Below are 13,392 nucleotides of genomic sequence, written 5' to 3'. Positions count from 1 at the left end.
CCTAATCGACTAGCGTCCAGTTCGAGTACATTGTGCGCATCCGCCACCGAGACTCACTGATATATATAGTATGGCACTTACTTCCGGTCTTCGAGATGCTCGGTACTGAATTCTCATGAATTCGCGTGTAGCAGTCGCACGTCTAACTTGCTACGTGGCTACTCCTCAGCAGCTCAAGTTGGTTACTTTTGATTCAACTGGATCTCGATTATTGGTAGCTTAGTCAGCACGTCGTCTATTCTCCGAATCGTTCATGCCACCACATAAGTTCCATCATTGTGCAAAGTAAACTATGCTATCACGATCCTAGTTTGCGTGGCACGTGCTACATTTCTGGCCTACTAAGCCACCAGGGTTCGGATGCGGTCGCATCATGGCCGCTAGATGTTTCGTAACCGAATCCTATTTAAGAATGCCCTGAGCTCCGAAATAATTTCAAAACGACAGACAAGTTCAGCTCTGAGCTGGTACTCTCACGACGCGGACATCCAAGCGGAAAATCCAGGTCAATCGTTGCTCACGCAATGCAGTCCGAGTCTGAGGAGCGAAAGCAGGGAGAGTCGCACTCCAGTTCCGTGACACCGGATCTGGCCTCTGATAAACCTGTGGGCAATGATCTGGAGGGCAGTCGGTATTATACAGGATTTTTCAGACGTACCACCCAGCTACTTTCTCGGTATGGAATTGAAACTCATGGGTGAGTGAGATGATGTCGCTGTGATACCTGCAGTGTCTGAGGCATTTCCGCCTGTTACTACTCGGATCAGCATCGCACCGGTACCAGCAGAGGAACGCCTCGAGACTCGATGGTACCAAATGTTCTTTGTATGGTTTTCGGCTAACATGAATATCTTGACGTGCGTTTTTGAGTCCTCTCTTGACTCTTGCTATCTGCTGAGTCACTTGACACCTGCAGATTCAGCACTGGTACTGCGGGGCCTGCATATTTTTCTCTGGGAGTTCATGACTCTTTAATCATCATTGTCATTGTTGATCTGGCGTAAGTGCCAATAGTCCATTCGAATATCTATTTGCTGTGAATCACAATTAGGGTCTGCTTGTTGCCTGCGTTTTTGTGAGCTTTGCTATTATTACCTGGACGTTACTCGGGACTTATTAATGTCTAGTGCTGTCTTTGGGCCAAAGCTTGGCACGCGAGCTATGGTACAGGCAAGGTTCTCGTGGGGGTGGGTCACATCTACTTGAATTTCAATTGCCAGTGTCATTCACATCAAGGTATTTTGGTGCCATCATACCGACGGTCTTGAATGTCTTTTCCATGCAAGGCTTCCTTATACTGAACTGTATCGTTGGTGGACAAACGCTTGCAAGCTTATCTTCTCGTCTTAATGATACTCTTGGTATTGTTATCATTGGTATCATAACTCTTGTGGTATGTTAAAATTGTTGGTATTGTGTCAAAATGTCAAGTTTTACAGGTCACTTTCTGTGGATACCGCATCATCCATTGGTGGGATCACTCCACTATGCACTATTCATATAATTCTGATACAATTTTGATTATAGGTACGAAAGCATCGCCTGGATCCCAAATGTGGTCGCTTTTATCACCATGCTGGGTGTCGGCTATCCACAACTACGCGACAACCAATCAGCTCCTGTCTCTGAAGCGACTGTCGCTGAAGTTATCTCTTTTGCGTCTATCCTCGCATCTAGCGTTCTCAGCTGGTGTACTATGACTCCTGACTATGGTGTATACCACAGCCCTGCTGCTTCCTCGTGAGCTCCCTTAAACCATCCGCGAACTCTCTTTAACATCCTTGTAGTGCGAGAATTTTTCTTTACACGTATCTCGCGTTTTTCACCGCTAGTGTAAGCCCCCATGTACTGTCACCAGCGTCATCGTAACAGTTTGAAAAGGTGACCGCCCACACCCTCGGTGCTGCGTTCGCGGCCGCAGCTCCTAACGTGCCTGCTTGGAACGAAGGATTTAGCGACAGCTCTTCCGTCGGTGGCTTGTTATACAGCGTGCTGCTACCTACAGGCGCATTTGGAAAAATTCTGACCGCTCTGGTCGCTCTCAGCATACCCAGCGCTTGTGCACCAACCATGTATACATTCAGCAACAGTCTCATGGCTGTTGCTCCGTGGTTTGCTGCAGTGCCGAGATGGGTGTATATTCTTATCTCTGAAGGGATGTAAGTATCTTCAGCGTCGTGAACTCCTGTGGTACTTATTATTTGTGTTTAAGCCTGATACCAGTGGCCATTGTCGGCGCCAAAAAGTTTTATACCACTTTTGTTGACATCCTGAGTACGAGTCCCGAATATCGCAGTATCTATCGCTAAAATTCTGATTTCTCAGATATCATCGGGTACTGGTCGTCAGTATTTGCCGCGATTATTCTTACAGAACATGTGTTATTTCGGCGGGCCTCTTTTTCTGAGGATCAATATCCCATCACGACTTGGGCTTCGTATACCCTTTTGCCTAGCGGTATTCCTGCGGTCGTTGCCTTTGCGTGCGCCTGCGGAGCCCTTGTTCCATTTATGTCACAGGCTTGGTATGTAGGACCAGTTGCGAGGCATGGAAGTGGAGATGTTGGGGTATTCGTAGGGTTTGTGGTGGGGGCTATCACATACGCATTGGCAAGGGGATTCGAAAACTGTGGTACAAGAAGATGAGTAAATCAGATGTATAGCGGTAGTCGTTTCTAAGGCAGATAACATGTACACGAACTGCTCTTTGACGTCGAAGAGACAAGGTAGTTCGAAATCAAAATGAATGTCAGTCTGCGACTGGACAAATCGTGCGCACCTGTAAACTCGAACATGTGTAACATGTACTGGTAGTAAGTTTGTGTTTGCTGTTGTGCAGCGGTCCTATACGATAGTGCGAGGGAAAAAAATGGTTATTAGATCGTTTTTGGGTGGAAGCCCCGATAACGGCCCCAACCTGTGCAAGAGAGCCGAGGTGAGCTGCGAGGGCGGGTGGGCAGTCTCGCAGCCTCAAACTCAGCAAGTTTATTAGGTACCAGCCACCCGGGTCCCTGAAGCCTGGAAGAGGGATGTCATACCACTGGTATGTAGTTCGACCTATGTGTGAGTGAGCAATGTGGCACAGCAATCTTTCTTCTCGCCCACATCGGCCACCGAACGTCCAGCCCGCGACTCTCGTGTTTTCTGCTCACCCACCCACCGCTCCCTCTCTCGGGTAGTCGAACGAAGCTCATAGCTTTATGCATTCAGAAACACAAATATAATACCACGACCTGCCATCATCCAGCTTCGTATCCTAATAAACACTCGCGATAGGTAACCTGCTCGGGTTCACCCGCCCTTCGCAGCTTACCTTTTAACTCGGGTTTCGGGCTGTTGTTTCGGACCGCATTCCAAGCCCTGTGGGCTTTCGCTCAAAACTCCGTAAAATGATTCCCCATCCGTTTTCCTGCCGTCACTCATCATCTTCCGCAGTCGTGCTTCTACATCTTCTTTCTCGAGTTAGACACAAAGTCTCGAAACACATAGACATAATTCTGACCCTGCACTCATACCTCCTTTGGGCTACCAACTACTATCAGAGATATGTTCTCTGAATCATGCCGCGTCATTCCCAACTTGAAGCTTTGGAAGCTTGGGAACGACACAGATCGAGAAGCTCCACTGATTGATCAATTAAAGATCATGTTCTTTTGATATATCCAGTATGTAATCTTATTCGTCACGGTAAGTTTCGGATCCCATTTGCTTTACTTTCGCCAGCTAGTAATAGGAATAGGCACCCAAACTACATCTGCTACTCTCACTGACGCTGCTGCACATCGATCGACCAGACTGAAACAGGTGAATTACTGCTCACTCAATGCAGTCTTACGCTGCCGAGCGGAAACGGGACAGGTCCGTTGAACTGCCAGACCCAGTGTGTCCTCTGATGAGCATACGAGGGATGATAGTACGGAGGACAGTCGCTATCGCATACGATTCCTCAGACGGACCACTAAGTTACTTTCTCGGTGTAGAATTGAAACTCGTGGGTGAGTGAGATGGAGATGTTGTGACGCCTGTCTTGGCATTTTTATTGATCCTCGGATTAGCATCATGCCAGTGCCAGCAGAGGAACGTCTCGACACTCGGTGGTACCAGTTATTTTTTATTTGGTTTTCCTCCTGCATGAATATCTTGTCGTACGTTTTCAGTGCTGTCTTAATTTTGGCGCTACTCCCTAATCCACCTAATACCTGCAGATCTAGCACTGGCGCTGCTGGCCCTGCATTTTATTCCTTGGGAGTTTGCGACTCCATAGTCATCATCGTCATTGTTAACCTAGTGTAAGTCAACAGTCCATGAAATCTCGATCTGCAGCGATTGACCTTCAGCTAGATGCTGTTTATTGCCAGGATTCTTGTGGGTTTTGCTATTCTTTTCTGCGTATTTCCAGGGACTTCATAATGCGCTAGTGCTGTTTTCGGGCCAAAGCTTGGCATGCGAGCTATGGTACAAGCAAGGTTCTCATGGGGGTGAGTTATTTTTCCAATTGCCAGCATCATTCCCTGACCGATATCAAGGTATTTCGGTGCCATCATACCGGCCGTCTTGAATATTTTCTCCTCGGAAAGTTTCCTTATTCTGAACTGTATCATTGGCGGACAAACGATAGCTAGCTTGTCTCCTCAACTTAACGATACTCTAGGTATCGTCATCATTGGTATCATATCTCTTATGGTACGTCGGAATTTCTCCTCCTGCACTAAAAATGACATGTTTCAAGGTCACTTTCTGTGGATACCGCGTTATCCATTGGTAGGACCACCTCAACATCAATCATCCAGAATTCTGACAGAATGTTGATTCATAGGTACGAAAGTGTTGCATGGATCCCGAATGTAATTGCTTTCATCGCCGTGCTGGCTGTCGGTTATCCACAACTACACAAAAACCTGTCGGCTCCCGTCCCTCCAGCAACACCTGCTAATGTTATATCTTTTGCGTCCATTCTCGCATCTAACATGATCAGCTGGTGTTCCATGATCCCTGACTATGGCGTATACCATAGCCCTGATGCTTCTTCGTGAGTTTTCCCGGGCCATCACCGGGATTCTCCTTGACATTCCGATAGTACCAAAATTTTTATCTACACATATCTTGGGTTCTTTGTGTCCAGTGTAAGCCATTTATGTTGGTATCGGTTGCACCTTGACAATTTTCTTCTGAAAGGTGACTGGTCAGGCTCTGGGTGCCGCATTCGCAGCAGCAGCTCCGAGCGTGCCTGCTTGGAATGCAGGATTCGATAACGGTACTTCCGTCGGTGGTTTGTTACACAGCGTCTTGTTACCTACAGGCGCATTTGGAGAAATCCTGACTGCTTTGGTCGCTCTCAGCGTATCCAGTGCCTGTGCACCAACGATGTATACGTTCAGCAACAGTTTCATGGCTATTGCTACGTGGTTTTCTACGGTGCCCAGATGGGTATATGTCCTCATTTCAGAGGGAATGTGAGTGTCATCAAGTAGATGCAAGCCTCGGGAATGCTCATGATTTGGGTTCAAGCCTGATACCACTGGCCATTGTTGGTGCCAAAAGGTTTTATGCTACCTTTGTCGACATCCTCAGTACAAGTCTCAAATATATGTACCTATTGTTAGCGCTAACGTGCGGATCTCTCAGACATAATTGGATATTGGTCATCAGCATTCTCTGCGATAATACTCACAGAGCATGTGTTATTCCGACGAGCCTCGTTTTCTGAGGACCAATATCCTATCAAAACTTGGGCTTCATATGCTCTTTTGCCTAGCGGTATCCCCGCGGTAGTGGCCTTCGTGTGCGCGTGTGGAGCTCTTGTTCCATTCATGTCACAGGCTTGGTATGTAGGACCAGTAGCGAGGCAGGGCAGTGGAGATGTTGGTGTGTTCGTAGGGTTTGTGGTGGGAGCTATCACCTATGCGTTGGCGAGGAGTTTCGAGAAAACGCTGTACAAGAGGATGGGCAGAGCAGATACTTACTAGTACTTATATCGATGTGTACATGAGTTGCCTTTGACCAGTGGCAAGTTGATTTTTGATTGGTGCCAACTCCGAGGCCTCGATCCTTCTGGCAACTTGAATATTTGATGACGACGACGTATATCTGACCTGGACATACTTACCCTGACCATGCAATCACACATGACGAGACCGGAGACTGCTCCTGCAAAGCTTTGAGTTACTTATAAGTACACGAATCAGCGAAGTCACGGGTATGATGGGAGCCCATTGGGAAGAGGTCATCGCAAAATGTGATACCTCCGCATCCGTGTAGAATCTATAAAGTAGGATGCGACGGGTGGGAATCGTCTCGCCAGCTCGCGTGGCTTTCGCATAGATACGCTTAGATGCGCTTAGGAACGCTTAAGAACGCTTAGCTCGCTTAAACCTCTTTTTGGGAATACCGCGTGGCTTTCTCGCGTGGCCCGGTCACGGGTTTTCGAGCTCCGACTTAATACTGTTGCCCGTTCGAGTGCAGCACATGTCAATAAATTACCTTGCGGAGCAAGGTCTATGAATGCGGCGTGACCTGTGGTGGTAAACATCACAAAATATACACGTGATCATCTGACACCAGACACACCAAAATGAATTAGACTGCGTTATTGCTGATTCTGCACAGAATTACATTATGGCGAATGAGATAATGGTACAAAGTATCTTCAAGAACGATCCTCCCGAACAATAATTACACTACTTTTTTTAAAATCCATCCGGCAAACTCATTTCATCACTGGCCCTCACACATATGCCATGCTATGAACGGCCCGAGGTTCGATAACAGCGCGAACAATTAACCTCGAGGTTGTTTCAACCACGCTGATGCAAAAGCACACAGCATATGCGAGGATGGTATGTGCTCCAATATCCAGAGCATACGAGAGCGCGAATGCGTCCAAATTGATTTATACCTGAAACCTGTCCAAGATATGAAAAAATGCATAGTGACAAAGACTACTCGCCTGAATATGAACCACGACTCCAATTGATCGTCTGACCTGCGATTCTACAAATGTAGCTGCTTGCCATCATTTCTGTATGAAAGTCAACAGCCTGGCGCATTCCGCAATTAGATACGAGCAAATGACTAACTCAGATTATGTCATCACAACAGGTGTCATGGACTTCATTCACAGCGGACAATACGACGAACGAACGACATAACCATTATCAAAAATGCGGCAAAAGAGAACACAGAAAGTCCGTAAGTTAATTGTCAGACAAACAGCCCAAGCACCAATTTCTTAACTGACCACTCGAGGAATTTTGAGAGCAGCATCTCTCAACCGTTCTGCTAACAGAAGTGTATCTGCATACACCACTGTAGTATCTAAGTCGCGTGCCATTTTCTGAGCGTTTCCTCAGTAATAAATTAGGGTAAAAGACGCCAACATATAACTAACTGACGTACGATTAAACTCTGCTGGATCTGCACATAACACTTGATCTGCAAGGATGGTAGGAGAGTCTGTATAAATCATTCGAGACCCGCTAGACTCAAAGGCTTCTTGGACAGCGGCCGCAGTCTGAATGAAGATATGAGGAGTGCCGCGAGATTGGTGTTCGACTGATGAGACACTCATCAACGATAAATAATGCACATAACGAATTAAACATACTAAATATAAAAGCACATTCGGCGTTGGAAGTCTTCAGCAATTCGAACACGCTAAGCTGCATCGTAGACCCCTTCGACACCCTTTGGAAGATCTTCGTATAGAAGACGAAAGAATGCGAGAACTGGTAGAAGACACCGAGAGACGTTTTAATGAAGGTGAATATGGACCCATATGAAAGTTTACAGCCTTTTGTATCATGCTCAGAATGTTGTGCGTCTGAACGGCGAGTAATCAAAGATATTTGGCCCTGTTGATATTGTGGGCAAGTCAAATTAAGCGAAAGAGCTCCGCAAGGTAAAAAGTCGGCAACGCCGACCCCTAGTAATTGATAAAAAATTGAATGAGAGAACAGGGGAATGGGGGAATGGGCCAAAGGTGTGAGCACAGCGAGCACTTTTGGTCCGTTCCCCCATTCCCCTGTTCTCTCATTCAATTTTTTATCAATTATTTATTGCACATGCTAGGATGCAGCCAAGGCCAGGAAGCCAAAAAGGAGCGCGAAGCGCTCCGTTTGCTTCCTGTGCCGAAGGCACAACGGGTGTGAAGCTAGTACCATATTAATAGTACTCCCCAATAGCCAGACTCCACAATATCGGTATCACAACCTCTGCCTCAAACTGCTCTTTGATGTCGAAAAGTCAAGATCGTTTTCGGAAAATTACAAATTGAATGCCAGTTCAATACGATAGACAAGTCATGCACACCCGTAAACTCGAACGCGTGTGGCATGCAGTAGACTTTGTGTTTGCTGTCGTGCAGCAGTCTTAGTAGTGGTAACAAGACCAAATGTAAATGTTTGCTTTATCGAAGTAAAAGTAAATAGTTTGGGGTGGAAGCCCCGATAGTGGCCCTAACCTGCGCAAGAGAGAGCCGAGGCAAGCTGCAATTCCCATGGCAGTAGGAGTGAGAGCGATGGCGATGCAACGAAATGAACTTCGAATCCCAAATTGTAAGAGCGCAGAGCGACGCTTCGGCGTTGGAAAGAGGTAGCAGCTTGAAGGCATCCGCATCAGCAAAAGTACGGGCATCCACAAAGGTACGGGGAAGAATAATGGGAGGGATAAGGTAAAAACTAATATGCAGGGCGGACTGCATGAGCGCTTTCGGATGCCCTCTACCTATGGCCAGCTTTCCCACCGAGCTTGTCTTCATATTACATGCGGATGCATGCAAGGATCTACGAGGCCTTGAGGGCCCACCGAGTTGCCAAGTAGCCGGAGTTAACCTACAAAATAGAAATCAGGTAAATGAAAATTTTGGGAGTCACCTGAGGTTACGAAAATTTGCGAGAGAAGAAGAAAGGCAGAAGAGGCAGGCAGGTTTGAGCCTGCTGGAGCGTGGCGCGAGTACCGTGTCTGTGGTGCGGAGACAAGAGAGGCCACGTGCTGCACTACTGCTGCCACAAAGTCATAATTCTAACCACACCCGTACCTTGCTTCCTACTACTATCAGAGATATATTCATCAAGTCATGCCGCGTCGTTCCCAACTTGAAGCTTTGAAGCTTTGGAACTCTTGGAAACAACACAGATCGAGAAGCTCGATTGATCAATTAAAGATTATGCTGTTTTGATATAGTACTATGCAATCTTATTCCGAGTCATCACGGTAAAGTTTCGGATCCCACTTGCACTTTCGCCAGCTAGTAATAGGAATAGGCACCCAAACTGCATCTGCTACTCTCACTGACGCTGCTGCACATCGATCGACCAGACTGAAACAGGTGAATTACTGCTCACTCAATGCAGTCTTACGCTGCCGAGCGGAAACGGGACAGGTCCGTTGAACTGCCAGACCCAGTGTGTCCTCTGATGAGCATACGAGGGATGATAGTACGGAGGACAGTCGCTATCGCATACGATTCCTCAGACGGACCACTAAGTTACTTTCTCGGTGTAGAATTGAAACTCGTGGGTGAGTGAGATGGAGATGTTGTGACGCCTGTCTTGGCATTTTTATTGATCCTCGGATTAGCATCATGCCAGTGCCAGCAGAGGAACGTCTCGACACTCGGTGGTACCAGTTATTTTTTATTTGGTTTTCCTCCTGCATGAATATCTTGTCGTACGTTTTCAGTGCTGTCTTAATTCTGGCGCTATTCTCTAATCCATTAATGCCTGCAGATTCAGCACTGGCACTGCTGGCCCTGCATTTTATTCCTTGGGAGTTCGTGACTCCATAGCTATCATCATCATTGTTAACCTAGTGTAAGTCAACAGTCCACGAAATCTCGATCTGCAGCGATTGACCTTCAGCTAGATGCTGTTTATTGCCAGGATTCTTGTGGGTTTTGCTATTCTTTTCTGCGTATTTCCAGGGACTTCATAATGCGCTAGTGCTGTTTTCGGGCCAAAGCTTGGCATGCGAACTATGGTACAAGCAAGGTTCTCATGGGGGTGAGTTATTTTTCCGATTGCCAGCATCATTCCCTGACCGATATCAAGGTATTTCGGTGCCGTCATACCGGCCGTCTTGAATGTTTTTTCTTTGGAAGGCTTTCTTATTCTGAACTGCATTATTGGCGGACAAACGATAGCTAGCTTGTCTTCTCAACTTAATGACACTCTTGGTATCGTCATCATTGGTATCATATCTCTTATGGTATGTCGGAATTTCTCCTCCTGCACTGAAAATGACATGTTTCAAGGTCACTTTCTGTGGATACCGCGTTATCCATTGGTGGGACCACCTCAACATCAATCATCCAGAATTCTGACGGAATGTTGATTCATAGGTACGAAAGTGTTGCATGGATCCCAAATGTAATTGCTTTTATCACCATATTGGCTGTCGGTTATCCACAACTACGCGAAACCCTATCGGCTCCTGTCCCTTCAGCAACACCTGCTAATATTATATCTTTTGCATCCTTTCTCGCATCTAACATTATCGGCTGGTGTCCCATGATCCCTGACTATGGCGTATACCATAGCCCTGATGCTTCTTCGTGAGTTTTCCCGGGCCATCACCAGGGCTCTCCTTGACATTCCGATAGTACGAGAATTTTCATCTACACATATCTTGGGTTCTTCGTATCTAATGTAAGCCATTTATATCGATATCAGTTGCATCTTAACAAATTTCTTTTGAAAAGGTGACTGGTCAGGCTCTGGGTGCCGCATTCGCAGCAGCAGCTCCGAGCGTGCCTGCTTGGAATGCAGGATTCGATGACAGCTCTTCCGTCGGTGGTTTGTTACACAACATCTTGTTACCTACAGGTGCATTTGGAAAAATCCTGATTGCTTTGGTCGCTCTCAGCATATCCAGTGCCTGTGCACCAACGATGTATACGTTCAGCAACAGTTTCATGGCTATTGCTACGTGGTTTTCTACGGTGCCCAGATGGGTATATGTCCTCATCTCGGAAGGAATGTGAGTGTCATCAAGTGGATGCAAACCTCGGAGATGCTCATGATTTGGGTTTCAAGCCTGATACCACTGGCCATTGTTGGTGCCAAAAAGTTTTATGCTACCTGTGTCGACATCCTTAGTACAAGTCTCAAATATCGGTATATATTGTTAGCGCTAACATGCTGATCTCAGACATCGTTGGATATTGGTCATCAATATTCTCTGCGATCGTACTCGCAGAGCATGTGTTATTCCGACGAGCCTCGTTTTCTGAGGACCAATATCCTATCAAAACTTGGGCTTCATATGCTCTCTTGCCTAGCGGTATCCCCGCGGTAGTGGCCTTCGCGTGCGCGTGTGGAGCTCTTGTTCCATTCATGTCACAGGCTTGGTATGTAGGACCAGTAGCGAGGCAGGGCAGTGGAGATGTTGGTGTGTTCGTAGGGTTTGTGGTGGGAGCTATCACCTATGCGTTGGCGAGGAGTTTCGAGAAAGTACTGTACAAGAAGATGGGTAAAGCAGATGCCTACTAGTACTTTCACCGACATGTACATGAGTTGCCTTTGATCAGATACAACTTATTTTTTGATTGATGCCAACTCCGAGGTCTCGATCCCTCTGGCAACTTGAAGATTTGATGACGACGACGTATATCTGACTTACCCCACACTTGATCAGACTTGATCATGTAATCACACATGACGTGACGGCGGAGACTGCTACCATTGCGAAATTTTCAGCTACTTATAACTTTAAGTACACAGATTAGCAAAATCACGGGTATGATGGGAGCTCATTGGGAAGAGGGTCATCGCAAAATGTGGTACCTCCGCATCGATGTAGAACACTATATTAATGGTACTCTCCAATAGCCAGACTCCACAATGTTGGTGTCACGACCTCTGCCTGCTCACCCTCGCTGTCATTATTAAACAATCATGAACAGATACTGATAGCGTTAGACGTGCATGAGAAGGGGGCGGCGCATGCTGTGGCAGCCAAAAGTCACCACCAGGCACAGAATGTAAAGCGTAACCTAGTGCAGCGAGCCTTGTCCGTCCTGAGCCTACGAGTCTCGTCTGCTCAGTCAGCGAGGGGTTGAGCCCTCTAGTCGTGTTCATTGCTCTAAACCTACTGTACAATAGGTTGGCCAGTCGCATGCAATAACCAGCAGATGTCGCAAACGACAATTTCTTTCAATGCGTATCAATCAATTTAGCACATCTATCGAACAATCACAAGTTACTGGGTTAGGCTGTTGGGACTCAATGAGGATGCCACGAAAAGAGGGAGAACCTTGAGATACAGAGAACGACTATTAAATTACACCTTCCTGGGTGATCGTGTAATGTCCAGTGGCCGGCTTCCGGCTGAGTGTCAAGGTGGTGGACTCGGGAAGCTGGGCGAGATCTTGCTCCCAGATCGAATCGGTGCAAATGGCACCTTCTAGGACCGAGGCCTCTTTATGGTCCGATGAGATATAGGCGCGAAGAATCAGAGCGAACTTGGCCTTGACTAGACTGCCGTCTCTGTCTTGCATTGTGAGTTCCATGGAGGAAAATGAAAAGAAGATGACATGCTCAACGTCCTTGAAATAGAGCACCGGCTTGGGCTTTGAGTCTCCTGGGTTCATGGTGCCTGGGTGAATTGAGGCGAGAGAGATGAAAATGTTAGTCACAAACCTATTGCAATGTGCTGAATAAACCCAGTCTCGTTAATGGCCTCCAGGTAACCAGGGAGTCCGTGCTTAGGGACCTACACGATTCATTCGTGAGCTGTCAAGATGGTGACTGACAATAGCCAGGCTTACAGAGAACTTGAAGCTATCATCCGTCTGGGTCAAGGTGGTTTTTTTGCCGTCCTGCATGATACCTTGTGTTTATGCTAGGAATCTCAGAGTAGATGGGAGCCTCTCACATCGATCTGGACATGAGTTTCGGTGTCAACTATGTTCCCAACATTGACCTGCACTCGGCAGAAAGCAAGTCTAGAAGTTGAACGAGTCCAGTTTATGAGTATAATTTGGGTCCCTTTCCAGACAGGCACTTACTGATTCGTGTAGGTCACGCGCATGCTGTACCGGCCTGAGACGAGGGGTCATAGGTAAGTTTGCAAGTGGCGGACAACACCCACCCTTCTCTCCGAGTGAGGTAGTTCTGAAATATTGCAAGAGTTAGAGCCGTCGAAGCGAAACTGGGAGTCCTGACCTCCAGATGACAGGAAACAACTTGTGGTATATACACTCCATGTCGCTATGGAACATGAGCACAAGCGTCGCCTCCTTGCCAAGGTCACCACTGAGATTCGGGTCAAAATTAATGAGGGCAGCGTAACGACACTCACGTCTGAATGGTTAAGTCTCTGACGAAAGCGCACGTCATTGCTTGATATTGAGTGTTCATCGAGATACTTCGAGTTCTTGAGTCAAACGTTCTAAAGC

At 46.9% G+C, this 13,392-nt stretch overlaps 5 protein-coding genes across 5 annotated transcripts; 3 read left to right on the top strand and 2 right to left on the bottom strand.

Annotated features, from left to right (window-relative positions):
- The first annotated feature begins 282 nt into the window (after positions 1–282).
- BJ212DRAFT_1431832 (permease for cytosine/purines, uracil, thiamine, allantoin-domain-containing protein) lies at positions 283–2,841 on the top strand. Its single transcript, XM_041337698.1, has 12 exons — positions 283–697; positions 768–857; positions 917–1,000; positions 1,052–1,075; positions 1,128–1,187; positions 1,237–1,393; positions 1,440–1,471; positions 1,528–1,740; positions 1,788–1,833; positions 1,882–2,159; positions 2,213–2,274; positions 2,326–2,841. Exons 1-12 carry the CDS (start codon positions 525–527, stop codon positions 2,643–2,645), a joined length of 1,539 nt encoding a protein of 512 aa, XP_041192326.1. The 5' UTR covers positions 283–524; the 3' UTR covers positions 2,646–2,841.
- Positions 2,842–3,977: 1,136 nt separating this feature from the next.
- BJ212DRAFT_261724 (permease for cytosine/purines, uracil, thiamine, allantoin-domain-containing protein) lies at positions 3,978–5,945 on the top strand. The gene is made up of 11 exons (XM_041342774.1): positions 3,978–4,144; positions 4,205–4,288; positions 4,341–4,364; positions 4,418–4,477; positions 4,526–4,682; positions 4,729–4,760; positions 4,816–5,028; positions 5,077–5,122; positions 5,175–5,452; positions 5,508–5,569; positions 5,713–5,945. The coding sequence occupies exons 1-11, from the start codon at positions 4,059–4,061 to the stop codon at positions 5,769–5,771; spliced, it is 1,101 nt and encodes a 366-aa protein (XP_041192325.1). The 5' UTR covers positions 3,978–4,058; the 3' UTR covers positions 5,772–5,945.
- Positions 5,946–7,227: 1,282 nt separating this feature from the next.
- BJ212DRAFT_1481716 (uncharacterized protein) lies at positions 7,228–7,663 on the bottom strand (the record flags this gene model as incomplete). The annotated part of the gene is made up of 3 exons (XM_041340303.1): positions 7,228–7,343; positions 7,395–7,550; positions 7,603–7,663. The coding sequence occupies 3 exons, from the start codon at positions 7,661–7,663 to the stop codon at positions 7,228–7,230; spliced, it is 333 nt and encodes a 110-aa protein (XP_041192324.1).
- Positions 7,664–9,576: 1,913 nt separating this feature from the next.
- BJ212DRAFT_1431829 (cytosine-purine permease) lies at positions 9,577–11,566 on the top strand (the record flags this gene model as incomplete). Its single annotated transcript, XM_041337697.1, has 11 exons — positions 9,577–9,665; positions 9,725–9,808; positions 9,861–9,884; positions 9,938–9,997; positions 10,046–10,202; positions 10,249–10,280; positions 10,336–10,548; positions 10,597–10,642; positions 10,696–10,973; positions 11,030–11,091; positions 11,145–11,566. 11 exons carry the CDS (start codon positions 9,580–9,582, stop codon positions 11,483–11,485), a joined length of 1,383 nt encoding a protein of 460 aa, XP_041192323.1. The 3' UTR covers positions 11,486–11,566.
- Positions 11,567–12,270: 704 nt separating this feature from the next.
- BJ212DRAFT_1300349 (uncharacterized protein) lies at positions 12,271–13,333 on the bottom strand (the record flags this gene model as incomplete). The annotated part of the gene is made up of 8 exons (XM_041332975.1): positions 12,271–12,590; positions 12,635–12,707; positions 12,763–12,813; positions 12,870–12,939; positions 13,003–13,036; positions 13,086–13,108; positions 13,160–13,249; positions 13,296–13,333. 8 exons carry the CDS (start codon positions 13,331–13,333, stop codon positions 12,271–12,273), a joined length of 699 nt encoding a protein of 232 aa, XP_041192322.1.
- Between the last annotated feature and the right edge of the window lie 59 nt (positions 13,334–13,392).

This window comes from Suillus subaureus, assembly GCF_016647635.1.
Source record: "Suillus subaureus strain MN1 chromosome Unknown BJ212scaffold_19, whole genome shotgun sequence".
Taxonomy (NCBI): Eukaryota; Fungi; Basidiomycota; class Agaricomycetes; order Boletales; family Suillaceae; genus Suillus; species Suillus subaureus.
This window is presented reverse-complemented; position numbering and strand designations above follow the sequence as displayed.

Excerpts from the sequence above, each read along its gene's own strand:
- BJ212DRAFT_1431832 (XM_041337698.1), top strand. The coding sequence starts at position 525 with ATGCAGTCCGAGTCTGAGGAGCGAAAGCAGGGAGAGTCGCACTCCAGT. Across the intron at positions 698-767 it reads TATGGAATTGAAACTCATGG|CATCGCACCGGTACCAGCAG; the intron begins GTGAGTGAGATG and ends TACTCGGATCAG. Across the intron at positions 1,076-1,127 it reads TGCTTGTTGCCTGCGTTTTT|TGCTGTCTTTGGGCCAAAGC; the intron begins GTGAGCTTTGCT and ends ATTAATGTCTAG.
- BJ212DRAFT_261724 (XM_041342774.1), top strand. The coding sequence starts at position 4,059 with ATGCCAGTGCCAGCAGAGGAACGTCTCGACACTCGGTGGTACCAGTTA. Across the intron at positions 4,145-4,204 it reads TCCTGCATGAATATCTTGTC|ATCTAGCACTGGCGCTGCTG; the intron begins GTACGTTTTCAG and ends TAATACCTGCAG. Across the intron at positions 4,761-4,815 it reads GGATACCGCGTTATCCATTG|GTACGAAAGTGTTGCATGGA; the intron begins GTAGGACCACCT and ends GTTGATTCATAG.